Below are 27088 nucleotides of genomic sequence, written 5' to 3'. Positions count from 1 at the left end.
CATTCAATAATTATAATTAGCATTGAATGTTATTTGTAATTTAATTTTGAGCTATTCTCATTAAATATCCCTAAAAATGTATTATTATGATAGTAATCATCACTTATTGGGTATTTATGGTAAGATAGGGACTATATGTGGAACTATATACATTTGTTATCTTACATAGTTCACAGTTGCCTATGAATTGGATATTTTTGTCCTCATTTTGCTAGTAAGAAAATTGACACTCAGGGAGATTTAAAAATGGCCAAGGCAGAGCTGGGTTATGTAATAAGGCCCAGAGCCTGTAATATATCCCAGAGCCTGGTTTCTAGAGCCTGGTGTCTTCAATAATATTTGACCTATTCTAAATTTCTAATTTTTGTACATTGTCTTTGTTTTTATTTTGTTGACGTCCATCCGTGGCTATCTAGCATTCCTGTTTTGTCCTTCCTGTGTTCTTCACATTTGTGTCCATCCAAACAAGCTGCATTTAGGCTCTAGAAAAAAAAGGTAGTTCTACATAATTCTCTATTCTCCATTTGCCACAAGTGATGAGGACTTTATTAAAAGCACTTTGAAAACATCCACACATACCTTTTAAAATATTTTCTTTTTCTCCTGGAAATAGTATGTATACTAGGAAAACAGAGGCTTTATCCTCACAAATAAATGAGTTACATACTGGCATGCTGTTGTATAAGGACACAGGCCCTATAGAGCCAAACCACCTTGGAAAGTTCGCTAACCTTTCTTCACATCTGTAAAGTGAAAGAAACAATAGCACTGCATTATTTTCCTAGGGCTTCCATAACAAACTACCATGAACTAGGTGGCTTAAAACAAGATATTTCATCTCTAGCTGTTCTAGAGGATAAAAATTCAACGTTAAGGTGTCAGCAGAGCCATACGGTCTCTCTGAAGGTTCTAGGGGAGAATGTGTTTCATGATGGTCTCTGAGCTTCTGATGTTGTTAGAAATCTTGGTGTTCTTTGGCTTGTGGACATATCACTCCAATTCCTGCCTCCAGCATCACAAAGCATTCTTCCTGTGTTTCTGTCTCTGTATTTCTTCTCTTCTAAAAGAGAAGGCATTGATGAACTAAGCTGGAATTCTAATTTCATCCTCTATATAAAAAAGTCATCATCCTTCTTATTTTTTTTTAAAGCAAAGACTAAAGTAAGTGTCATCCATCCTCAATATTTTTTTAAAAGCAAGAACTAAAGTAAGCTGACATAGGGCACCATACGGCAGCTCAGCATCTTCCTAGACATCAGTGATGGCTGCAGCAGAGTGAGTTTGGTCTTCTTCTCTCGAAGGAAGGAGGTGTTGGAGAAAGCATGTCATTCCCCACAGAAGCATCCCTCCCATTTCCCTTTGGTTTGGTGGCAATGATTCTAGGGGCACCCACCTAGGCAAAAGGAGCCTGGCTGAGCAAAGTGAGCCTTAGCATATCTGTTTCTTTGCTTTTTTTTTTTTTTTTTTTTGAGATGGAGTCTCACTCTGTCACCTAGGCTGGGGTGCTGTGGCACCATCTCAGCTCACTGCAACCTCCACCTCCCAGGTTCAAGTGATTCTCCTTCCCCAGCCTTCCAAGTAGCTGGGACTACAGGCATGCGCCATCACACCCAGCTAATTTTTGTATTTTTAGTAGAGACGGGGTTTCACCATGTTGACCAGGATGGTCTCAATCTCTTGACCTCGTGATCTGCCCACCTCAGCCTCCCAAAGTGATGGGATTACAGGAGTGAGCCACCGCGCCCGGCCTCTTTGCATTTCTTTACCGCTATTCACCCCACCCTTCCTTGCAAAGGCCACCAAATCAATGGGTGAGCTGGTTCACATGATTTTGCAGAATATGGATGTGGGTTTATTTGTATTTTATGCATTAATAATGCTATTCATTGTTAACATCAGTTCTCAATTTGGTGACCCAGCTTTCCTACATTTGGAGGTTCCACTATCCCATTACACATAAAGACCTAAGGCCTTGGAAGCTTCTGACTTCATGAGGTAGAAGGAAGAAGGCAGAGCAAGAAAAGATCCACCTACTTGTCATAAACTTTGGCCAAGATGTGCTACTAATCAGACCCATGGCCATACCTGATTGCAAATGGGGCTGGGAACTGTAGTTCTCGACAAGGCAGACACATTCTAGCAATAACTCTACTTTAGGAATGGAGAACAACAAATTTTGGTGCACAACAGCTGTCTCTATCATAATCTTTTCTCTTGTGAATTTCCTATGCTTTTATTTGCATAGCCTCTTTCTCTTTAAGCTACAAACATGTTCAAGAATTTGAGATGCTTACTATATACATTACATGTATATACCAGGTACTGTGCTAAGCCCTAGGAATACTGGTTATGCCTTTTTTATGCTTCCCACATTTTAGTTATTTCTTCATGTATACTATCTCTTTTTGTACTCTTTTGGAAAATTAATCCACTTTCCAGATCTTCAGCCATTGCTTCTGCAAGATAAAATCTCTAGCTCCAACAACATGAGAGCTCTATTCCAGACCTCCTTTATATTATTATTATTTTTTATTATTATTATTATTATTATTATTATTATTATTATTTTGAGATAGAATCTCACTTGTTGCCCAGACTGGAATGCAGTGGTGCAATCTTGGCTCACTGCAGCCTCAAACTCCTTGGGCTCAAGCAGTCCTCCCAGCTCAGACTCCCAAGTACCTGAGACCACAGGCATATGCCATCACGCCCAACTAATTGTTTTGTATTTTTTGTGGAAACAAGGTCTCACTATGTTGCCCCGGCTCAGACCTAACTGCCTGCCGAACACATCCTCCTGTTGGCATCTATGCCTCTACCTCACATCGTCCCAGTCAAACATCTAATTCCCTCTCCCATTTCTCACCTGGTTCCTCTGTCATCTGTGCTTTTGAGAAACATTTGTAAAACTCTTACTCATGAGCTAGTATGCTAAGTGTTTCTTCTCTTGAATTTTACATTTTTTCTAAATGAAAGCAACTTTAAGACAAAGATAAAGAAAATGGAGGGAAGAATCCATATGTAGTTTTCAAGAGACAGGTAAGAGGGGAGGGGAGGCAAGGAAACAAGCATTAGACTAGAGACCATCTGGTATCAGCTACACGGTGGGGCCACAAGTCCCTCAAATGCATATGGCGTAGGAGCTGCGAGACAAAACCAAGAGGCATTATGTTGCTGGTGGGTGGCTTGGAGTTGAGTTTATGGCTCTGGAAGAAACTGTATTTTTTAATATGCATATATTTGAAGTAATTTGTAAATATTATAAGTGTTTAAGATATTCAACCTATTTCTCTTACATTCTGAGACACGTACATATTTTATGAAGCAGATATTTTTCATATTAGCATATATAGCTAATATACAAAACAAAACGGTAAACAACACTTAGCTGAACCTGAATCTAAATGACTCCAATTATACTATCATCCCTACTCCACCCAACACACACACACACACACACACACACACACACACGCACGCACACAGCCAAATATCTATTTTAATCTAAGCCTTGCAAAATCATTTAAATACAGAACGCTGCAGTGATTCTACTACCTAATTTTAATATTTTATTCAATTAAAAAATGACTTCCTATGTGACATCTTTGATTTATTGTGTGATGCTTTTCCATCTTATAATTTGAATAGGTAATCATCAATGAGATTGCTGGTTTCAGTGATAATTACTCAGGTTTGGCTGTTTTTCACAAATCCTGTGCTGAAAAGCCTGGGGAGTTTAGGTCCTTCCCGATGCGATATAATCTATCTGATTCATTTTGTTACTGAGTGCTCTTTGTGATAGATAAAAATACAGCTAGCCTATTAGTTAAGTGCAAGTCCCGAGTAAAGGATAAATAACAGATGAGCAGCTTCAACCAACACCTCAGCATGGCGTTTAACAGCTTCCAAAAGTACTATATAATCTTTTGGAAAGCTTAATCGTTCCCTATTGCACTTTTTGAAAGTGAAGAGTAGTTATTAATCCTGGTGTTCACACAAAATTTTCACAGTAGATCTTCATTGAATAAATAGTGCTGTTTCATATAAAAGTTTTGGTTTTATATAACACTTAACTGTTAGAGGTTAAACAAATAGCAGTGTACTAGCATGAAGAAAAATTGTATTTGGTAAAGAAAACTACATTTTAGGCTGTATTAAACTGTATGCTTAATTAGTGGTTTGAGAAAAGAGAAAATGTAAATCTTTCTGGAGGCCATGGAGTTTCCCTTTTTTTATTCCTTATTTTCTTCTCTCTCTCTTAAAAGAAAATCCTTGTAATAGTTCAATTAATCATGTTTTATCTTCCTGAAGTATGTTATTTCTCAAATGTGTGGGAGAAGTTGGCTTTCTTAAGGAAATGTAAGACTGTGTAGCAGCTTTTTTCCTTTTTAGTCATTGGCTTCTTAGAATCCTATTCATGTTGTTAAAACATTTACTTTGTTAATGCTTCATTTTCAGAAAGGATGGCTCCAAAGCACTGCCTTGATTCATTTTAACTTATTTGTGACTTTCAAAGAGATAGGAGTTGACCTTACAAAAATACATTTGCGTTTAGGTCATTAAAATTGAAATTGACCAATTCGAACAATTTAAAGGGAAGCAGGAATAATAATTCTGTAATTCTAAACTCAGTTTTCTGCAAGAAGAAAAAAAAGAGACAATTAACTAAATAACCTACTGTCTTATTAAAAAAGGAAAGAGAGAGGGAGTATGGAGGAATATTTAACAAGCAAATGGAAGCAAAAAAAAGCAGGGGTTTGCAATCCTAGTCTCTGATAAAACAGACTTTAAACCAACAAAGATCAGAAAAGACAAAGAAGGGCATTACATAACGGTAAAGGGATCAATGCAACAAGAAGACCTAACTATCCTAAATATATATGCACCCAATAAAAGAGCACCCAGATTCATAAAACAAGTTCTTAGAGACCTACAAAGAGACTTAGACTCCCTCGTGATAGTAGTGGGAGACTTTAACACCCCACTCTCAATATTAGACAGATCGAGACACAAAATTAACAAGGATATTCAGGACTTGAACTCAGCTCTGGATCAAGTGGACGTAATAGATGTCTACAGAACTCTCCACCCCAAATCAGTAGAATATACATTCTTCTCAGCGCCACATGACACTTATTCTAAAATCAACCACATAATTGCAAGTAAAACACTCCTCAGCAAATGCAAAAGAATGGAAATTATATAAAGAATGTATAAATTATAATTTGTATAATGTATAAATTATAATTTCCATTATGTATTATGGAAATTACAACATTATAAAATATAACCAAAGTCCAATCAAATTAGAACTCAGGATTAAGAAATTACTCAAAACCGCACAACTACATGGAAATTGAACAACCTGCTCCTGAATGACTTCTGCGTAGAGAAAGAAATTAAGGCAGAAATCAAGAAGTTCTTTGAAACCAATGAGAACAAAGAGACAACGTACCAGAATCTCTGGGACACAGCTAAAACAGTGTTAAGAGGGAAATTTATAGCACTAAATGCCCACATCAGAAAGCTGGGAAGATCTCAAATCAACACCCTAACATCACAATTAAAAGAACTAGAGAAGCAAGAGCAAACAAATTCAAAAGCTAGCAGAAGACAAGAAATAACTAAGATAAGAACAGAACTGAAGGAGATCGAGACACGAAAAACCCTTCAAAAAATCAATGAATTCAGGAGCCGGCTTTTTGAAAGGATTAACAAAATAGATAGACCACTAGCTAGACTAATAAAGAAGAAAAGAGAAGAATCAAATAGACACAATAAAAAAAATGGTAAAGGGGATGTCACCACTGACCCTACAGAAATACAAACCACCATCAGAGAATAATATAAACACCTCTATGCAAATAAACTAGAAAATCTAGAAGAAATGGATAAATTCCTGGACACATACACCCTCCCAAGACTCAACCAGTAAGAAATCAAATCCCTGAATAAACTGATAACAGGTTCTGAAATTGAGGCAGTAATTAATAGCCTACCAACCACAAAAAGCCCAGGACCAGACAGATTTACAGCTGAATTCTATGAGAGGTACAAAGAGGAGCTGGTACCATTCCTTCTGAAACTATTCCAAACAACAGAAAAAGAGGGACTCCTCCCTGACTCATTTTATGAGGCCAGAATCATCCTGATACCAAAACCCGGCGGAGACACACACACACAAAAGAGAAAACTTCAGTCCAATATCCCTGATGAACATTGATGCAAAAATCCTCTATAAAATACTGTCAAACCAAATCCAGCAGGGCATCAAAAAGTTTATCCACCATGACCAAGTCGGCTTCATCCCTGGGACGCAAGGCTGGTTCAACATATGCAAATCAATAAACATAATCCATCATGTAAACAGAACCAATGACAAAATTCACATCATCTCAGTAGATGCAGGAAAGGCCTTTGATAAAATTCAACATCCTTACATGTTAAAAACTCTCAATAAACTAGACATTGATGGAATATATCTCAAACTAATAAGAGCTATTTATGACAAACCCATAGCCAATATCATACTGAATAGGCAAATGCAGGCAGCATTCCCTGTGGAAACTGACAGAAGACAAGGATGCCCTCTCTCACCACTCCTATTCAAGATAGTATTGGAAGTTCTGGCCAGGGCAATCAGGCAAGAGAAAGAAATAAAGGGTATTCAAATAGGAAGAGAGGAAGTCAGATTGTCTCTTTTGACAGATGACATGATTCTATATTTAGAAAACCCCATCTTCTCAGCCGAAACACATCTTAAGCTGATAAGCAACTTCAGCAAAGTCTCAGGATACAAAATCAATGTGGAAAAATCACAAGCATTCCTATACACCAACAATAGACAAGCAGAGGGCCAAATCATGAATGAACTTCCGTTCACAATTGCTACGAAGAGAATAAAACTTACAAGGGGTGTGAAGGACTTCTTCAAGGAGAACTACAAACCACTGCTCAAGAAAATAAGAAAGGACACAAACAAATGGAAAAACATTCCATGCTCATGGATGGGGAGAATCAATATCATGAAAATGGCCATACTGTCCAAAGTAATTTATGGATTCAATGCTATTGCCATCAAACTACCATTGACTTTCTTTACAGAAATAGAAAAATCTACTTTAAATTTCATATAGAATCAAAAAAAAAGCTGGTATAGCCAAGACAATCCTAAGCAAAAATAACAAAGCTGGAGGCATCATGCTACCTGACTTCAAACTATACTACACGGCTATAGTAACCAAAACAGCATGGTACTTGTACCAAAACAGATATATAGACCAATGGAACAGAACAGGGACCTCAGAAATATCACCACACATATACAACAAGCTGATATTTGACAAACCTGACAAAAGCAATGAGGAAAGGATTCCCTATTTCATAAATAGTGCTGGGAAAACTGGCTAGCCATATGCAGAAACCTGAAACTGGACCTTGGACCCCTTCGATACACCTTATACAAAAATTAACTCAAAATGGATTAAAGACTTAAATGTAAAAACCAACACTGTAAAAACTCTAGAAGAAAACCTAGGCAATGCCATTTAGGACGTAGGCTTGGGCAAAGACTTCATGACTGAAACACCAAAAGCAATTGCAACAAAAGCCAAAATGTACAAATGTATCTAATTAAACTAAACAGCTTCTGCACAGAAAAAGAAACTAGCATCAGACTGAACAGGCAACCTACAGAATGGGAGAAAATTTCTCCAATCTACCCATCTGACAAAGGTCTAATATCTAGAATCTACAAGGAACTTAAAATTTACAAGGAAAAAACAACCCTATCAAAAAGTGGGTGAAGGATATGAACAGACATTCTCAAAAGAACACATTTATGTGGCCAAGAAACATGAAAAAAAGCTCTTCATCACTCATCATTAGAGAAATGCAAATTAAAACCACAGTGAGATACCATCTCATGACAGTCAGAATGAAGATTATTAAAAGATCAAGAAACAAAGATGCTGGTGAGGCTGTGGAGAAATAGGAATGCTTTTGCACTGTTGGTGGGAGTGTAAATTAGTTCAACCATTGTGGAAGACAGTGTGGCAATTCCTCAAGAATCTAGAACCAGAAATACCATTTGACCCAGCAATCCCATTACTGGGTATATCCCCAAAGTATTATAAATCATTCTACTATAAAGACACATGCACATACATGTTTACTGCAGCACTATTCACAATAGCAAAGACTTGGAACCAACCCAAATGCCCATCAATGATAGACTGGATAAAGACAATGTAGCACATGTATACCATGGAATACTATGCAGCCATAAAAAAGAATGAGATCATATCTTTGCAGGGACACGGACCATGCTGGAAGCCATCATTCTCAGCAAACTAACACAGGAACAGAAAACCAAACACTGCATGTTCTCACTTATAAGTGGGAGTTGAACAATGAGAACACATGGACACAGGGAGGGGAACAACACATACTCACACAGAGGCCTGTCAGGTGTGGGGGGGCAAGGGGAGGGAAAGCATTAGGACAAATACCTAATGCATGTGGGGCTTAAAATCTAGATGATGGGTTGATAGGTGCAGCAAACCACCATGGTACATGTATACCTATGTAACAAACCTGCACGTTCTATACATGTATCCTGGAACTTAAAGTGAAATAAAAATGAAATAAAATAAGACAGAGAGAGGAAACTTTGAAATTCCTTGAGAGACCAACCATTTCCTAGAAATGAATATTAAAAGAAATATGTAATGCAAATATTTATTAAAATGATATTAAACAATGTAAACATTTAGTGGCAGTTTTGTGAGAAAAATGCAAAAATATACTTCTTATATATTCAATCCAGAATGAAAGCTTGAAGGTTTAATATGTAACTCTAGCCAAGTAAAAGTATTTCAGTAAGAGACCTAAGGTGATGAGTCTCTGAAATGTGGCTGTATTTTAATCTAACTTAATGAGCAAAGTAGCTAAGTATACTCAGAGCAATGGACCTCTGCAGTTAGCATGTCTGACTATCTTGGAACGTGATTTTCCCAGCCACCAACTTAACAGAAGCTTGATGTCAAAGAGTTCAAGGTTGGGCAAAATTGGGGTTGTGTGCAGTCTGTATGACTGAACACAGATCTACATAATATGAAGTAGATATGCAGAAGGCAAAGTAAACATTCTGCTGTGTAAACAGGAATCTAAATTTGCCTAATAAGGAACCAACTCAATTCTTACAGAGGTAAGCCTCTATGATGTTTGTAAACCTATTTCTTTTTTTCAATCAGGAAACTCCATTCTTAACTATCTTAGACATTTCTGAATAAGATTCTAGAATTCTCTTCTTAACCTGTTTATTTTGAAAAATTTTAAGTTTATTATAAAAATAGAGATAATAGTAACTATCCATCATCCAGTTTCAATAAAAATCAATATACAGCCAACATTCAGACCTACTCTCTCCTTCTTCTCCCCCAACTCTGGATTGTGCTGAGGCAAAGCCCAAATATTATAACATTTCCTTTATAAATATTTCACTCTATACTCTGAAAAGGTAAAGACTATTTTTAAAAGCACATAACTACAATATCATTTCCATATCTACAAACAATAATTGTCAATAATTTCTGTGATAGTTTATCTCCAAGATGACTCTAGCTGATTGAATCCTTCCCTTCCACATGCATATCATTTCCCTGTCAAGAGGTAGAGACCATTCCCCTACTTTCATGAATCTGGGCTGGCCTGCTTCTGCTTTTCCCAATAGAATATGGCAAAAGTGAGGCTATAGAAGTTCTAGACCTTGACCTGAAGAAGCCTGGGAGTTTCCACTTCTTTTGGGAGTGCTGAGCCACCATACCTTACTACCCTGCTTAAGAGACCATAGGAGAGAACATATCTATTTATCTGTTGATTGATCAAACTATCTATCTACATATATAGAGAGAGACCCAGCCATTCCAACATCTTGGGTGAGCCCAGCCTTCCAACTATCTTCATCAAAGTACTAGACATGTGAATGAAGCCTTCTTGGATTCTCCACACAAGCTCCCCCACCAACTAAATTCACTGAATTACCCCAGTTGACATTCTGTGGAGAAGAAAAATTGACTAGCCAAGACCTGCCTAAATTTTGGATCCATAGAATCATAAATAACAAAATGACTACTTTAGGTCACTATGTTTTGGTCTGATTTGATACAAGGAATAGATAACTAAAACAATTCTGTAATATTATCAATATTCAGTCAATGTACAGCTTTATCCAATCAGTTTTTAAATATTTTGGATAGAGTTGGTTTGTTTCAACCAGGATTTCAACAGATAACCCTAGAACTCAAAACAATAATGAAAATATTTTATGCATCTGTAAACATTTCCCATTTTACCAACTAATTTTATAAAAAATATCTGATGTTATATGGTAGCTCTAGATAGATAGGTGGTTTTTGCAAAGATTACTATCTACATTACACAAATTTTTTTAAAAAAGAACTAGATCTAGAGATTAAATGGCATATCAGAACAATTGTATCTGGACTTCAAACACAGATTGTAGAATTTAAGGTCTAGTGCTCTTTCCTTTATTCCAAACACTTCAAAGATTTATATTACCTGATTGGATCTAATAAGATTTGCTATTATTGGAACCATAAAGAAACAAGTATTTCTCCACTCCTCATCTTTATACCCTGAGATGTATTTATTTCTCAAATATATCCCCTCCTCTCAATTTCTGCCACGTGGTTCCTAGTGTAGGCTTCCATTATTTCCCTCCTGGTGTACCAAAGTCCTAATTGATCTCTAAGTATCTGGTCTTGATCCTCTTTCATTTTTCCTCCATTCCATTGCCAGATGCATCTGTCTAAAACCAAACTTGACCACCTTGATTCCTCTGCCTAATAATATTTAATAATTCTCAAACTGATACCCATAGAAAGAAATGTTCTCAGAAGCCCACAAGTTTTCCTGGAAAATCTTCAAAATTCCTGCATCTTGGTGAAAATTTAAAACAATAAATATAAGAATCTTCTGAAGCATTAAGATGATTACCTAATAACAAAGTACTGCCATCTACCTGACTACAGTAATGATGACTGCATTTGGATTTACCTCACGATGCTAATGCTTGCTATATAAATAAAGCTTTTTGAAGTTGTTTGGCTGTTAAAAGTCGTGAGACAATTAAGCGGTCACATAAAACATGCATAATGATGCAGAAGTCAAAAGAACCTGCACCATAACATTTGATACCATACCGGTTTCTACAAATGCGTTGTCAAAACACACTCCATTGTTATACATACCAAATTGCAGTGGTTCTGTATCAATGGGCATATTGGAATGTAACAAATGAACTCCCAGTACTAAGAGATAATGTGTTTAGATAATCACTTAATGTAGAATTCAATAATGCCCTAAAGCTAAACTTAAGTAAAGAAAAACGTTTGTATACTTTTCAAGTAACACCATTTAAATTGGCTTTTGAAGCCTGATAGGAACAGAGTTCACATTAAGAATTAGGTTAGATTATCTTGATAAGCAAGTAAATCTTTGAAGTTGGTAATACTATTCTGACAACATACTTTTTCAAAAAAGACATTAAGATTAGAATAGAGAAAAATGTTTTATCTATTAGATTAAACCATATACAATAGTCAAGTTTCAATCATTTTTGATCTACAGAAATGTCAAATATTGAGTTGGTAATGAGAGTTTGAACTCACTGGTTTTATAAATATTTTATTTTCAAGTGTTTTCATTTTTTGTCATTGTATTAGTTTTTTTAGGGCTGCCATAATAAACTACCACAAGCTGAGTGGCTTAAGACAACAGAAGTTTATTTTCGCACAATTCTGGGGTCTAGAAGTCTGAAATCAAGATGTTGGCAAGGTTGTTTCCTTCTGGAGGTTCTGAGGGAAAATATATCCTGTGCCTGTCTCTATTTGAGGTTCTGGTGGCTGTGGACAATCCATAGCATTCCTTGGCTTGCAGCTGTATCTGCTCCCATGACACATGGCATTCTGCTTGTGTGTCTTTGTGTCTCTGTATCCAAACTTCTCTCTTCTTATAGGGATACCAGTTATTGGATTAAGGCACACCCCAAACCACTGTGACCTCATCTTAGCTTGATTTATATCTACAAAAACCCTCTTTCCAAATACAGTCACATTCATAGGTACTGGGAATTATGACTTCAACATATCCTTTTAGGGTACACAATTTAACCCACAAGTCATATTAAGAGGTATAAGCATAAGAAGTTCTAATCTGGTTTTATTTTTGAACATATTTATCTAACATTGTAAATAAGAATAATATAAATCCTGCAATAATTGTCTTTCCTTTTAAAAAAGAGCCTGTATATTATTCCTGTATGAGAAGGTTGACCTAAAGCACAGAGCCTGAGATCCCTATCCTGTCACATTAGACCTTCAGCAACCTGGAACTGGCCCTCTCCATGGCCGTTCTCCACCCTACTTCTCTGGCATTTTATTCTTTAGCAAAATATAAGGCTGCTTACAATTCCCCAACACACAACGCATGATTTTATGCTTTCTTACCCTTGTTCACTCTGTCCCCTCTGCTTGTAATGTCCTTCCCTTCCCAACTTCCTCATCCCTTAGCTGTGTCCTTTTCTGACTCCTATTCAGTCTCAGTTCAACTGCCATCTTTTCCCAAAAATCCTCTGTGAAGACCACCCACCTCCTCCATCAGCACCATCACCAATCCCGGGCCCTGAGTGAAGTGGACCTCAAGGGGACTCCCATTTTCCCACACATCTGTCTCCAAACAGACTATAAACTCCAAGATCTCAGGGACAGTGTCTTCTCCATCTTTCAGTCTCCAGCTCTTAGCACAGTGGTCATCTGAATGTTAAATGAAGGTGTGCCTGTGTGCCTATGTGGGATGGAAACAGTTTCAGCCACAGTTCCAAGATTGCTGCTTGCATTCTAATTTATACTTCTGCTAAAAGAGGTATTGCAATTGCCCCATGCGGGAGGTTAGTATCAGAAGTTTGTCACCTAAGCAGTGAGCAAACTCACACAAAGATAACTGTCATTAAAAGTGACTTATTTTTCCTCTTTGATTGACTACATGCTTTTTTTATGAAAAAGATTTGTGGATTTAAGGATATGGAAAGATATCAGCAGCTCAAAAATTTTAGTCTTGTTTTGCTGGAGTGCCCTGGGTACACAGGAATCTAATGGAAGAAAGGACTGGAAAGATAGAATGGGTCCACATTTTAAATGACTTTAATGACTTTGAAAGCCAAAATAAAGCTGTATATTTTGCTTTCTATATACTGAGTAGTTCTGCTTTTCTGGAAAGGAACATGACATATTTCCTTTTGTACAGACCAAAGTGTTACACACCGTTTCTCTATACTAAGCATAATGGGATCAGAGTTCTATTAATCTCTACTTCTAAAATGACAGATAATTTAATTACTCCCATTTGGATTTTGAAACTCATATACTTATATATGTGTGTATCTTGAACTTTTAATATTTCACAGATAATAAAATCACTTTATTTTCCAGATTGCTCTTTTGCTAATAATTAGCTGCCATCATTTCTCATAATAGCTTAAAATGAAACCCTGTTCTCTCTATAAACTGGCTGGTTCAAATTTACACTGGACTGATTAAGTGGTCAGGTCAGATTATTATTTTTTTGAAAACTAGTTAAAGCAGTTTAGCAGTTATCAAAAAGCAGCTCTGCCTATTTTAGCTGAATCTTTTGTTATATTTAAAAGTTATATTGTATCTCATTTGGGGTTATTTAACTTTTAAAGTCCTTTTAAAAATAGGATGGTAACTCATTATGTGGGGATAAAAAGGTATGAGATATGACAATAAATATAAGATTTAAATTTCAAGTACGCCTGACACAATTCATTATTACAGTCAAGTTAAACATGAATAGAATTGCCAAAAACACAGAAATAACACTCTCTGACTAACCAATGGAGGATTACCTGAGATCCATGCTGCAAAGCTGATGATGTATTAATTGCGTTTAGATTAATCTAGTCTATGGAAATGTACTCAGTGAAATTAACTTTGAAATAGAGCCATTGTATATGTGTGGGATATTCATAGCATTAAATTAGAACCCACATTTCCCTTTTTAAATGGCTCTTTATATGCCATTTGTGGAGCCATTACAAAATTTCAGCTTTTTAAAACCCATATATTAAGGCTTACATTTTACCCAATAAATTACACTTACTGGGTAGCTAAGTAACCTTTTTGTTTTGACTTTTGTTTTTGAAACTTAGTCTTAAATCACTAAATCATGGACTTTTCTACTTGGTAGAGACAAAACTGTACTTTAGCTTTCATTTTTTTCAGGTAAACTAAAACTCTAAAAGGTAAACTGTTTTAGTTTATCTGATGCCTTATAAGGAGAATAAATCTTGGAGGTGAAGTACCGCTTGGTGTCTAAACATCTTGCAACATTTCCAGGTCAATATTCTGAACATCTCCTTGTAGCATTTTCTTTTTGCAACTCTCTGAATGTGATGGAAGAGTTGGAATGAAAGTGTATTTGTCCTGGAATATCAAATACTCTCTCAACCTTTTAAGGAAAAGCCTCTTTTGTGTTCATTTTAATCTCATTTGCCTTTTTTCCCCTAATGTTAAAAACAGATTGCAGGTGGGAAATTCTGCTTAATTAAAATTTGAATGAGTTGGGTTTAATTTATCAAGGTTTAATTATAAATTAAATATATGTAAATTAAATGTGACCATGGATCCAAGCAGACTGCTTCTATTCATTACAACTAATCCTTTCCTAGATTTGAAAACTGCATTACTAATATATCAAAACCAACTTTGTGATTTTCTAAAAACAGACATGTATTTTTACATCTGAGAAGTACTATGTTCCAAAGGAAACAGTAACATTCCTCGGTATCTCAGCAGCAATATTTATTATTTTTTTCAGTGAAATTCATATTTATCAAGAAATGCCAGTGTGATTTTCTTGAGCCAAATACTCTGTACAATATAAGTTTATATGGGTTTATTTAATGTATGTGTGTGTTTCATAAATACTTCCAAATTACATGAATTCTCTCTAATAAATTTTACTGTATAATTAGTTCCCTTATTATTTTACGGGTTTACCAGATTACAAATGGCATATTTATGTAGTGTATGATTTTCTTTTCCACATTCAGGTTCTCTCTTTAGGAGCGGATGTCCTACCTGAATACAAACTGCAGACACCACGCATCAACAAGTTTACGATATTGCACTACAGCCCTTTCAAGGCAGTCTGGGACTGGCTTATCCTGCTGTTGGTCATATACACTGCTATATTTACTCCCTACTCTGCAGCCTTCCTCCTCAATGACAGAGAAGAACAGAAAAGACGAGAATGTGGCTATTCTTGTAGCCCTTTGAATGTGGTAGACTTGATTGTGGATATTATGTTTATCATAGATATTTTAATAAACTTCAGAACAACGTATGTAAATCAGAATGAAGAAGTGGTAAGTGATCCCGCCAAAATAGCAATACACTACTTCAAAGGCTGGTTCCTGATTGACATGGTTGCAGCAATTCCTTTTGACTTGCTGATTTTTGGATCAGGTTCTGATGAGGTAAGAACTGCTTAAGATTCTTATTTTCTGAAAGATTGCAATTATAAAAGTGAATCTATTTTAACTGCAAAAAGAATAGTTGCTTTGCAAGCTTCTTGTATCTCACAGATAAAATTCATTTTCAATTGGGGATGCTACAGAATGAAATGAAACCATTTTGCCATTGCAAATCAAATTCTTTCTCTTGTAAAAGATTCTCCATTCTTTACCCACCAAATTAAACTTGGAAACAAGTGGTCCATAGCACACAGCACATCCCCAGGATTTAAAATCTCTAGTTATTAACTTCACGGGTGTAAAACTGTCAAATATTAAGTATGTCTCTGTTTTTCTTAACTCATTATTAAGGTTTGAGACAGCAGAGTTTTGTTTTTTGTTCAAATTATGTGAAGAGGGCACCTTCTGAAATGTCTTATTCAAATATGCTTTCTCTTAAATAATATTCAGCTTGGAAAGTACTTTTTGTGTATCCCAATGCCTAATAAAGTTGGAAACTAAGAAAATACGAGAAGTGTATGTATTGTGCATTTTCTGGATAGAGGGTCCAGAACTTTAATCAGCTCCTCAAAAGACTCTTTGATCCAAAAGAAGTTAAGTTTTCCTACAGTTCACTTCATCTAATTTCCATTATTATTACCATTTATAAACTTTCTGGATTCTATAACGGAAAGATTTACAGAATGCTTGAAAGTAGTTCCAAGGGAATAGGTTGAAAAACTCCTCAATATGTTGGATTTTTAAAAATTGTGTCTTTTTCTACATAAGAACCCTGCCCTGCACCAACTTCCTCCTCTCCCCAACAAAGAGGAGACCAACTCTTGGCAGATGGTTGCGTCCTAGCCAATGAAGACTTTAGAACAAGATAATCCTCCTCGACCAAGGCGAACCAAAAGATCTTGTTTCTAAATCTATTTATTTGTTAGAAATAAACTCTGATCGAACTATGAGTCAGTTAAGAGCAGGGTAATGAAACAATACATTTTTCCTGGGTTCTATAATTTTAAACAAAGTCCCAACCTGACTTTCCTCATCTGTAAAAGGGTGATAATAATATTACCTTCTCCTCTTGCTTTTTTTTTCTAATTTGAGACTCTAATGAGATAATACATGTGACTCAGCAAAATACTTTTTAAAAATCAGCTGTTCTTAATTAGCTGAACTTTTAATATTAGCTACTCCTAACTTTGGGTTTTAACTAAAAGAGAGTGAAATACTTCTTTATTAATATATATCTTTGAGTTTTTTATAACGGGTGATTCATACCATTACGCCAAATAAGCTTATGTTGATGAACAATAAAATAAAACCTCATTCTTTCAAACGTTAAAATATATGCACCAACAGCAAACATTAGTGATTTGTAGACAAGCTTAGAAGTATAATGGGAGAAGTTTTAAGAAGTTTGTGTCTTTTAAATTTTAAAGTCTGAATTTTAAAATGCACTAAAAATTCTGGACATAATGTAAGTGTTACCCCCAAATTAAAATCTAGTACTGCTGCCAATGTAGATCTTAGAACTAGAAGTAACCACAGGAAATTATCTAGTTCAATCCTCTGCCTAGGAAGCTAAAGTACTATTATTCCCATTTTACAGAATGAGATTGTTGAAACCTAGAATTGTTCAGTGATGCACTCAGTCCTATTTTCTGCATTACTCTTAATTACTAATATAATACTTTATTTATTCAAAATGTTTTTGTTGGGTACCCTTCAAAGTGACAGGCACTGTCCTAGGTTTAGAGATTCAGAAGTAAATCAGACAAAGTTTGTGTTGTCCAGGAACTTACATTCTAGAATTGAGGAAGAGGGATAGGGGATGGCAGAGGGCAAAAGACCATTAATAAACAAACCAACAAACACAGTGCAGAAAGGTTTCAGGAAAGAGTAAATGCTGTAATGATAGCAAAGCAGGTGGATGTGATAGAGAATGACCTGGATGGATGGCTAACTTGAATTGGAAATTACAAAAGGCCAGTAAGGAGAGGCCATTTGAGTTGAGACTTGATAGGAAGCAACCATCCACATGAGACCACCGTGCAGAGCATTTCACACAGAAGGAAACACTAGTGAAAATGTTGCATTTGGGGAACAAGTTTGTTATGGTAGAGGAACAGAAAGATGGCTGGTGGCTGCCAGGCTGAACCACACAGTAAGAGGTGGAATGCTAAGGTTTGAGAAGGCAGAGACAGAGACCAAATCACCTAGATATGTGGGATTTCTTACTTATTCTGGCTGCAATGGAGTCTTTGGAACAGGTATGATATTATCCAATGGACATTTTGAAGACTGCAAAGGCTGTCATCTGCAGACTGGAGAGTCAGGCTAGGAGCAGGGAACTAGTTCAGACCACATGTTGTGATGCAGGACAAAACAACAGCTTGGAAGCAGCAGAAATGAAGAAAAGTAAAGAAATTTGGGATATATTTTGGAGGTGAGCTGCCAAGGCTTGTTTATGGATTAAGTATTGAATGGAAGAGTAGGAGAGAAAGCAGAATTAAGGGTGGTGCAAACATTTTTTGTTGCTTGTTTATTCTTATTGAAACATTTCTTTGGTGAAGGGCAGGAGGGTTGCTGAAGCAAAATTATAAATGGTAATGCATTTATTCAGATGGAAAAACCTTAGGGAGAAAAAGTGTGTTGTGGGGAAGAAATTCCAGTTTTAGCCACCTTAAGTTTGTGATGACTATTGGTTATTGAACTACAGGTGACATGTAGGCAAGTCAAGCACCCCATGAGCACCTAGAAAAATAATATGTGAGTATAAGAAGAGAAATGAGATCCATTAAATTAAATGTTAGATACAATCCTGACAAACATTGGTTTGGATCAGCTTCTAGACAAGAACCATGTGTCAGTTTTCTGTGTGGATCTGTTAAGGGTCTGGAGACATATACTTGACAGGTCAAAAATAAAGCCTTAAAACCTACACTTTTTAAAGTGGCAGGGATTTTGTTGTTTAGATATACAAGATCCAGTAGCCATATCTGGGATAAAGAGGAATCCCAGGAGAGGGCTTTCATATGTTCATAGATGAATATTTCTACACAATAAATGCATAAGTACATAAATAAATGCATACGTACATAAATAAACAAATTAAGAGTGATTTTCAACAAATTATAAGAACAGTCATAATTTCTTAATTGCTTAATTTTAAGACACGGTCTCATTCTGTCACCCAAGCTAGAGTGCAGTGGTGTGATCTCAGCTCAATGCAGCCTCTGCCTCCAGGGCTCAAGTGATCCTCTCCCTCAGCCCCCTGAGGAGCTGGGACTACAGGCAGATGCCACCATACCCGGCTAATTTTCATATTTTTTTGCAGAGAGTGTTTCACTATGTTGCCCAGGCTGATCTCAAACTCTGAGCTCAAGTGATCTGCTTGCCTCAGCCTCCCAAAGTGCTGGAATTACAGGCGTGAGCCAGTGTGCCTGGCCCTAAAATGTTTTCTATCCATCAAAGCATCATAGATGAGCTTAGAAAACATAATTTTGTCAATGTCAATTAAACATTAATATCTTCTTTGCCAATTTCCCTAAATGTTAAGATACTGTAACACTTTTATTTACATTCAACCCTAGAAAAAAAATCAAATTTTTATCTATATTATGTAATTTATGTAACAGGTGTTAATAAATGCTAAGAGGATATATTGGCATATACGTTTTTACTAAAGAAGACATGGCACGGCCGGGCGCAGTGGCTCACGCCTGTAATCCCAGCATTTTGGGAGGCCAAGACTGGTGGATCACGAGGTCAGGAGATCGAGACCATCCTGGCTAACATGGTGAAACCCCATCTCTACTAAAAATACAAAAAAATTAGCCGGGCGTGGTGGTGGGCGCCTGTAGTCCCAGCTACTCGGGAGGCTGAGGCAGGAGAATGGTGTGAACCTGGGAGGCGGAGCTTGCAGTGAGCAGAGATCGCACCACTGCACTGCACTCCAGCCTGGGCAAAAGCACGAGACTCCATCTCAAAAAAAAAAAAAAAGAAGAAGACATAACTATTTAATTTTTTTCTTACATGATTACAAATCACCTACAATAACTAGAGGATATTCTATAATGTTAAAAAACATGTTGAAGAAAATAAATACTGGCAATAACTGGGCTTGCCTATGTCATTAATATCTTCCTGATGATAATGCCATCCAGAGAGACAATAAAAAGATTCTCTATTTCCTAATTTCTGCATCAGCAAACATCATACCACCCATTACGTCAATCATTGGCAAATTTTCTCTGTATCATTGGTTCAAAGGAATAATGTTATTGGCTCAGTCTCCAGAAAGTTAACTTTTGATTATCCGCCTCATATTTTCCCGTATTTAGCTCATCTGTGGCAAATCTTAATTTCAGAGATATTAGCAGCAGAAATCTACAAAACTCTGCTCAATTACATGCTTCATTAACCTCTTACTCCCCAGAAAATTAGGATTCTTGCAATTAATTATTTGCTTCATTGACCCCTTTCCTTTCACACTTTACCGTTATTTTTTCTGAATCCTGAATACAAGCAAAGAAGGACTTTGAAACCTAAGTAACTGCCGTGCTCTTTGAGGGAAAATTCCAATAGAAAAGACGGATTCTGATCATAATAATATGTTTGATTTATTAGTCTGATAGATGAATTATGAAATTGATGCAAGGAAAACATTAGCAGGTATCTATATGCCAACTCTGAGCATTTCGACAGCTGAACTTGATCTTTATAATAGATATCTTTAGTTTACTTCTAAAACATCCAATATAATCATTTTCAACTTTTAGGAACAAATCATATTTTGCAGACACATATACATATACATGTCTACACATAAAGTTGCTAAGTCTCCTTAGATGGTTTTTGGGAGTTTAGACAGAAGTTTCTATTGGCTTATATTTGGAGCTATTGGTCATGCCTCTAAAAACGTATGGCATGACTTTTAAGAGATATAAGATCCCCAATGGAAAAATTATTCTGCTTTTAGTTGATCATTTGTTTGTTTGTATGTGATTGATTGTCTACATTTTGCGAGAGATGGCATAAAGTATAATCATTGGTAAAATATTTCTCAGGACAAGTCAAATTATCATTTAAAAAATATGACATCCTTAGTTATTTATTTGTTGTAACATTTGCATACTACTGTTTAGAATCACTTGATGGTCAGTTGTCTGCTACTGTACAGAAAGCCAAAGTGAGTTCAAACTGCAGAAAAATAAAATGTTAATTATAAAACAAAACAAAAATAAGTGTCTCAATAATAAAGGTTATTAAATATTGAAATGAGTTTCCCAGTGAAATTGTAAAAATCTCCTCTTTAAAAGCCATACTTTAGAAGTATTTGTGAGGTCTGATATAAATAAGTTACAATCTAGGTAATTCCCCAAGGTTGTAGACACATTCAAAATATATCTCTTTGATTGTATTAGTAAATGTGTCCTTAGAAATATTGCAATGATGTAGTTAAGCTGAACAAAGGACTAGAAACTAGTTTCCAGTATTGTTGAGATTTATTGGATAAATAATTGAATAATGTATATAAGTACCAGAACTTAGAGGGGACTAGCTGAAATGAAATCTAAAGCAAAACATGAGTGTGGAGTAATGAAATTTATTACTTGTCTAGTGTTAACATTTCTCCGCTTGCACCCAAATATTTATTGACAAAAAGGACAAGTGATGGATTAAGTAGAAAGTTTCAGTGATCATTCATTCTGTCAAGCCTGCATATAAAACCAAAGATCACATACTTACATATTTTTATTTATAGAATAAGAATTGTATCACTTATTTATAGGCAAAGGTTTTAGAGAGTAAATTTCTAAAATAATATGCTTTAAATATAAGATTCTTAAAAATGTTTACTAAAAAATAAGGTACAATTATTTTTCAAAAATTTTTTAATATTTTTGAACAAAATTTTTTTCTTATTAATGAGTCTCTCTTCGTTTAACTGTAGACAATTTATTCTTGAGTAGAGAATTGTTTAATACTGACAAGAAGTTACTTATTCTAATTTCAAGCCTTCAAAAAGAATTCCACTGGCATGAAGAGAGAATTTTGCCTGATTTATTGTAAAATATCCACAAAAAACGACCACACAGTCTTCTTGAGTCTGTACCTAGTATCTAACATACATACAAAACTTCATTGTTTAGAATATATATATATATATAGTTAAATAATGTTTAGTTTAAAAATTAATATACCTAATAAAGGAAACTAACTTCTACCTCAATATAAGAAGGTATCTAGGGCTTTAGTAAACAGTGGATGTGGATGTATTTTTAAAGTTTTGAAATTGAATGATATTAATCAGCCACCCAGCAAAATGAATAATTGAATTTTTGGAAAAAGAGTTACTTTAGATTAAAAACAATAATATTGACAAGATACATTAAAAATAAAAATCTCACAGAGACTGACTTTACTGTGACATTTTGGAAAAAAAGAGTTAGAAAATTATTCAATCATAATAAATGAGTTGAGTTCTGAGATAGCATGGGTGCTGGTGGGTGAAGACTTGACTTGTTAAGAGTCCATTATGTCCCCTTTGCTATACTTAGTGGCAGGACTGGAAAACAAAGTGCCTTGCTTCAATGTACTGCAAAATGACTCACCTCTTTTTATATCTTATTTTCATTATGTGTTTGTATTTTATAACAGTAACCACATTTTGCCATCTAGTGAGCTTTTATGCTCTTTTTAGTTGCTTTCAAGAATAACAATAAACAGACAATATTTTTCTAATACCAGTGAAAAGTTTAAGAAATACCATCTAAGAGAGTTTTTTATCTCTAGTTTTTAAAATTGTGAAAAAATTTATGGATAGTTACATTTATTGTATTTTCAAAAATCAAAAAATTGAGATTTCCATAATGTCTGGATATTACATGAAATTAGATGTGCTGGGAGATAATTATGCATTCTGAAAGCAATTATACTCTGTCAAATTCTGATCTTAGCACAATATAATAAAGTAGTTGTTGGTCCTGTTTCTCACTTGCAGGTAACATAAAGATGGCCCATTAAACTAAACAATGGGGCTAAGGGTTCATAACAAATTGGCAGGAGAAGATTAATAATTATTAAATCTACTCTCTCTTAGATTTTAATGCAATCACTTCTCTCTATTCTGCAATCTGGGGCAAAACACCTTAAGTCTTTAAAGAAATATTAAAATGATAAGCAGGAAAGAGTTATTACAATCCTAAGCATCACCTAGAAGATGTGTTATACACAACTGTAGCTAACAAAGAATGCCCAGGTGTGTTAGCCACAATTTGATAACAATAGAAGTAAGGCAAGGCATCTGTTACATTGTGAAGCCAGCATATGTAGTTATTCTGGAGTACATGTTACAGAATTACAAGAGAATAGCTTTGACTGTTGAAGTCAGTATTCACTCATCCTTATAATGCAACTGAGAGGTATAATTACTACTTAGTAATTTCTTCCCCTTCCCCCTCCTTTGTGACTCTCTCATTACTTCTGCAATTATTTAGCATGAATACTGTCATACATGTTGAGACTTCAACATGTCCCATATCTCTTAAACTTTCTTTTTCCAGAAATGATGTCACTTGTATGTTACTATGTACGTTATATTGATTTATCTGCTTAGAGAACTTACTGTCATATAGATTTTAACTTCATTTTGATAGAATGCTAGAAGAAACATCAGAGATTTCTTTGGAAGGAAGGCAAAAAGGAAGGTTGCATGCACAGCAGATTTCATTGCTTTTCTTATCATAACATCATTTTTACTCTACCATCTTTACAACCAGCAGAGTCATTAGTACTTATTACCACAATATGTTATAAAAACAGCTCATTTATTTTAAAGCTTTTCACTTCATTTAACCAACTATTTGGAGAATTTTTATTATACTTCATTTATTTTAAGGATCAGAAAGAAATTTTGCTCCAAAAACAAGAAAATTTTAACAATAATTCTCAAATATTTCTAATTTCTCAGGACAAATAAACAGAAAGTAGAATTAAGAGGAAAAATAAACACAGGAAGCTGAGCTGTGTAGAAATGGTGAAATGTTGAACCAGGGTGACTCCCACCAGAGTCTGAGCAGTCAGTGTGCCTACATGAAGTCCCTGTCTTTCAATGCCCCTGCCATTTCTTGAGGGGAGCTGCAAGGCCAGTACGGAAAGGCCCCCAGTTGTGATTCCAGATATCTAAGTGTTGCATTTAAAAAGGGTGGAAGCTCTTTCAACCCATTTCACAACATAAAGTTCCTGCTTATTGATGGAAAGAAAAATGTAAAGGATGTTTAAATAGAAACGCAGAGTTCCTGTTTATTGGGTACTATCTATAACTCTGTAAGGTTGGCCTTATTATTTGTATTCACAGATGAAGAAACTACACTTCATATACAGATGAAGTGTAAGATTAAATGAATAACTTATCCAAGGGGACATTCTGCGGAGGCAGAATTCAAACATAAGTTTGTCTGTTCCAAAGTCCTAGCACATAACTGCTAAGCTAAAATATTGATAATACATATATTAGAAAGTTTGCTTTTCTCTCAGGGATCCAGCCAATAATAACTTAAAACCTATATTCATTCATAGGGAAGAAATATACTTTTAAACCTATAAAGAAGAAAAAAAGCAAGCACCTTCATTCCACTCTGAAAAACAACTCAGTACTGAAAACAGAGAAGACTCACCTCTCTAAACATCCCCAAATGAGCAGAGACCAGAGTCTAGTTACGATAAACACGTGTCAACTACACAAGTTCCTCTCACCTTTAAAGGGTTCCAATACTAACAGAGAATAATTCAGGGGAGACTAAGTGATCCCCTTTCCCTTGTGATCACTATGGCACAAGGGAAAAACAAGAAACTGTGGAACACTTATTAGAACATTCTTTTAAAGGCAGGGTCTTGCTCTGTTGCCCAGGCTCGAGTGCAATGGCACAGTAATAGCTCACTGCAATCTCAAATTCCTGGGCTCAAGTGATCCTCCACCTCAGCCTCTAGAATAGCTGGGACTACAGGCATCCACCACCATACCCAGCTAATTTATTTTATTTTATTTTATTTTAATTTTTTGTATAGGCCGAGTCTCACTATACTGCCCAGGCTGGTCTCAAATACCTGGGCTCAAGTGATCCTACTGCTTCAGCCTGCCAAAATACTGGGATTATAGGCACAAGCCACCACACCCAGCCAGAACATTTTAATGAAAAAGTTTTTTTAATATTTAGTGCTCCTTTGTCATCATCAATATTAATACATAGGGTGTGGTAGTTATTCCATGTGCTATTTCTTCCATTAAGATATAAGTGTTCTTAACGTAGTTGGATGTGCTTTGGGAAATAAGCAGCAACAATGAACAGATAAAATAACTCAATAATTGATTGGTAAACATGATGTAACTATGGAATAATTATATGCCCTGTGAATTATATAGTACTTATAGTTGACATTATTTAGGAAACCTAAGAAATGAACTTGTAATTTGTACTTCTCAGATTTGAAGTCCAAACAACCAGTTAAGTATCCTGTTATATAGAAGTAGCCTATCATTAGATACCTGGTCAGTAATAATCACCCAATTAGTTACACATGTCATAGCCAAAAGCAAAATGCAATTATAATATCACTGGGACATCAAGAAATAATTTCTCAATTTAGCACACTTAGGAATAAAAAATGCATTTAAATGTAGTGCCTAATTCATGCATGCAATCATCCAATAAGTGTTCCCACAGTTATGGGAAGAAGGGGCTTGACTGGCTCCTTCTCATTATCCAGATGGTTTGCAACTCAAATGTCAGCTCCTCAGCAAGGCCCTTCTTGGTCTTCATTTTTAAAGCAGTTTCTACCCCAATCCATGCCTCCAAATACCCTCTATCATATTTCTCTGCTTACTATCATCATGGCACTTTTCTCTCTCTGAAATTAATTATTTGTTTGTTTTTAAAAAATCTCTCTCTCCTCAGTAGATTATGATCTTGTTTTCTCTTCATTAGATTAGACACTTTGTCTATTAAATAACTGTCTCTTTTAGGAAAGTAACCATGTCTGTTTGTTTAACACTATAATATCAGTGTGTGGCCTTAGTAGGCACACAGTAACACACTAGAATGTATGTTGGTGAATGAATGAGTCACTGAGGACTTATGCAAGGCACTTAGAACATAAAACAAGACAGATTCTCTGCCCCATGTCTTGCATGCCACAATACTGAATTAATGTGTCATGCACTTTCAAAGTATTTTCCAAAGCAGGTATCACATAAAAGAAAGAACTAAGTTTAATACCGAATTTAAATAGGCAGTTATCCTTAATGCTACCATATTGTCTTAACCTGTTTTTGTCCACTGTTTCATATGAATGTACTTTGAATTGTTGCCGACTGTTTCTGACTATGTACATTTATTTCTACAGACAACAACATTAATTGGTCTTTTGAAGACTGCCCGACTCCTCCGTCTTGTGCGCGTGGCCAGGAAACTGGATCGATATTCAGAATATGGCGCTGCTGTTCTAATGCTCTTAATGTGCATCTTTGCCCTGATTGCTCACTGGCTGGCTTGCATTTGGTATGCGATTGGGAATGTAGAAAGGCCTTATCTGACTGACAAAATCGGATGGTTGGATTCCTTAGGACAACAAATTGGGAAACGTTACAATGACAGTGACTCAAGTTCTGGACCATCCATTAAAGACAAATACGTCACAGCACTTTATTTTACCTTCAGCAGTTTAACCAGTGTAGGATTCGGGAATGTGTCTCCTAACACGAATTCGGAGAAAATCTTTTCAATTTGTGTCATGTTGATTGGCTGTAAGTAGCTTTCTCTTCTGCTGTCTATTAGGATAGAATAACACCTTGAAATTAATATTTCTACAATCTTTAGAGTAAGGCAAAGAAAAAAATTACAGAAAATCGAGAAGATAATGGGATTACATATATGGGTACTGTATTCCATCAAATCTGATTCTCTCTGTGAAGTGGAGACACCAAAAGGTCTTTTTGAACTTTAGGGAACTATGGGCATAAAATTGGAGCAACATGGTTTCAGGAATTGAAACTTGCAGTCCAGTTTTACTGCTATAAAAAGAGTATCTGTAATTTATTACCAATGGTTATTTTCTATTTCAAGCTGAGGTTAGATTAGAATGGGAAATACTCATTTACACTACTTGATAGGTAGATAGATAGATAGATAGATAGATAGATAGATAGATAGATAGATAGATAGAAAAAAATGTACAAACATAAAAAATGTTAACCATATATATCATTACAACAATTATTCTGTAAACTGATCTTTCATATACATGTGTATGTGTGTGTATATATATATATATACATGCAACATACACATACCTATTTATACATAATATACATGTAATTTTCTCTGTCATTGACTAAAAATTTCTTTTCCTGTGACATTATGTCAAGATCTAAGTGATTGGTTAATGTCATGAGCATCATTCATAACAGATATTCTTTGGAATTAAAAAAGCTTTGTTAAAAGATGTTTTAATATTAACATG

The 27088-nt window shown here is 35.5% G+C and overlaps 1 protein-coding gene across 7 annotated transcripts in view; it reads left to right on the top strand.

Moving 5' to 3' along the window:
- Positions 1 to 27088, top strand: part of KCNH7 (potassium voltage-gated channel subfamily H member 7) — a 482617-nt gene that overhangs the window by 386857 nt on the left and 68672 nt on the right. For all 7 annotated transcript variants that reach the window (XM_054549400.2, XM_063712835.1, XM_002812526.5 and 4 more), the window contains 2 exons: positions 15155 to 15580; positions 25973 to 26372. In XM_054549400.2, the coding sequence (XP_054405375.2) occupies positions 15155 to 15580; positions 25973 to 26372 (826 nt within the window). The remainder of the gene's footprint in view (positions 1 to 15154; positions 15581 to 25972; positions 26373 to 27088) is intronic.

The sequence above is a fragment of the Pongo abelii genome, chromosome 11 (genome assembly GCF_028885655.2).
Source record: "Pongo abelii isolate AG06213 chromosome 11, NHGRI_mPonAbe1-v2.0_pri, whole genome shotgun sequence".
Taxonomy (NCBI): Eukaryota; Metazoa; Chordata; class Mammalia; order Primates; family Hominidae; genus Pongo; species Pongo abelii.
The sequence above is the reverse complement of the archived record's forward strand: the minus strand, read 5'-3'. Positions and strand labels throughout refer to the sequence as shown.